General features: G+C 62.4%; 1 protein-coding gene across 1 annotated transcript in view; it reads right to left on the minus strand.

Moving 5' to 3' along the window:
• Window positions 1-474: 474 nt before the first annotated feature.
• Window positions 475-1,108, minus strand: part of LOC110391966 (plectin-like) — a gene marked incomplete at its 3' end in the record, with an annotated part of 11,174 nt that continues 10,540 nt past the window's right edge. Inside the window, exon 4 of the mRNA XM_021383915.1 lies at window positions 475-517. Coding sequence (XP_021239590.1) covers window positions 475-517 — 43 coding nt within the window. The remainder of the gene's footprint in view (window positions 518-1,108) is intronic.

The raw sequence follows: 1,108 nt of genomic DNA on the forward strand, positions 1-1,108 counted from the left end.
CCCTAGAGACCCATAGATCCCCACACTGCCCCACACTGCAGCTCCTCCAGCAGACGCAGCCGACGCTGCGACGCCGTCTGGGGGGAGAAAGGGCTCGGGATGCTGCCCCACATTGACCCACATTGACCCACATATTGACCCACATCGACCCACACTGCCCCACATCATGGCCCTACAGCCCCATATTCTTCCATATCACAGCCCTACAGCCCCACACTGCCCCACACTGCCCAACATTGACCCACGCTGACCCACATTGACCCACACCGTGGCCCTAGAGACCCACACTGCCCCACATTGCAGCTCCTCCAGCAGACGCAGCCAATGCTGCAACGCCGTCTGGGGGGAGAAAGGGCTCGGGATGCTGCCCCACATTGACCCACATTGACCCACACTGCCCCACATTGCCCCACACTGCAGCCCTTCAGCCCCACACTGCCCCACATTGACACACATTGACACACACTGCCCCACATTGCAGCTCCTCCAGCAGCCGCAGCCGACGCTGCGACGCCGTCTGGGGGGGGGGGGGAAGAAAGGGGTCAGGACCCACACTGCCCCACATGGACCCACATTGACCCACATTGCGGCCCTAGAGACCCATATATCCCCACACTGCCCCACATTGCAGCCATGCTGACCCACACTGCCCCACATTGCAGCTCCTCCAGCAGCCGCAGCCGACGCTGCGACGCCGTCTGGGGGGAGAAAGGGCTCGGGATGCTGCCCCACATTGACCCACATTGCCCCACATTGCCCCACCTTGACCCACACTGCCCCATACTGCCCCACATTGCCCCACACTGACCCACATTGTGGGCCCTAGAGACCCACAGTGCTCCATAACCCGGTCCTCCAGCCCCACACTGCCCGTTCTGACTCACATTGCAGCCCTGCAGCCCCACACTGCCCCACACTGCCCCACATTGACCCTCATTGCCCCACATTGCCCCACACTGCCCCACACTGACCCACACTGCCCCACATTGACCCACATTGCAGCCACCTTGACCCACATTGCCCCACACTGCCCCACATCATGGCCCTAGAGACCCATATTGTTCCGTATCACAGCCCTACAGCCCCACACTGCCCCACATCACGGCCC

The sequence above is a fragment of the Numida meleagris genome, unplaced genomic scaffold (genome assembly GCF_002078875.1).
Source record: "Numida meleagris isolate 19003 breed g44 Domestic line unplaced genomic scaffold, NumMel1.0 unplaced_Scaffold680, whole genome shotgun sequence".
Taxonomy (NCBI): domain Eukaryota; kingdom Metazoa; phylum Chordata; class Aves; order Galliformes; family Numididae; genus Numida; species Numida meleagris.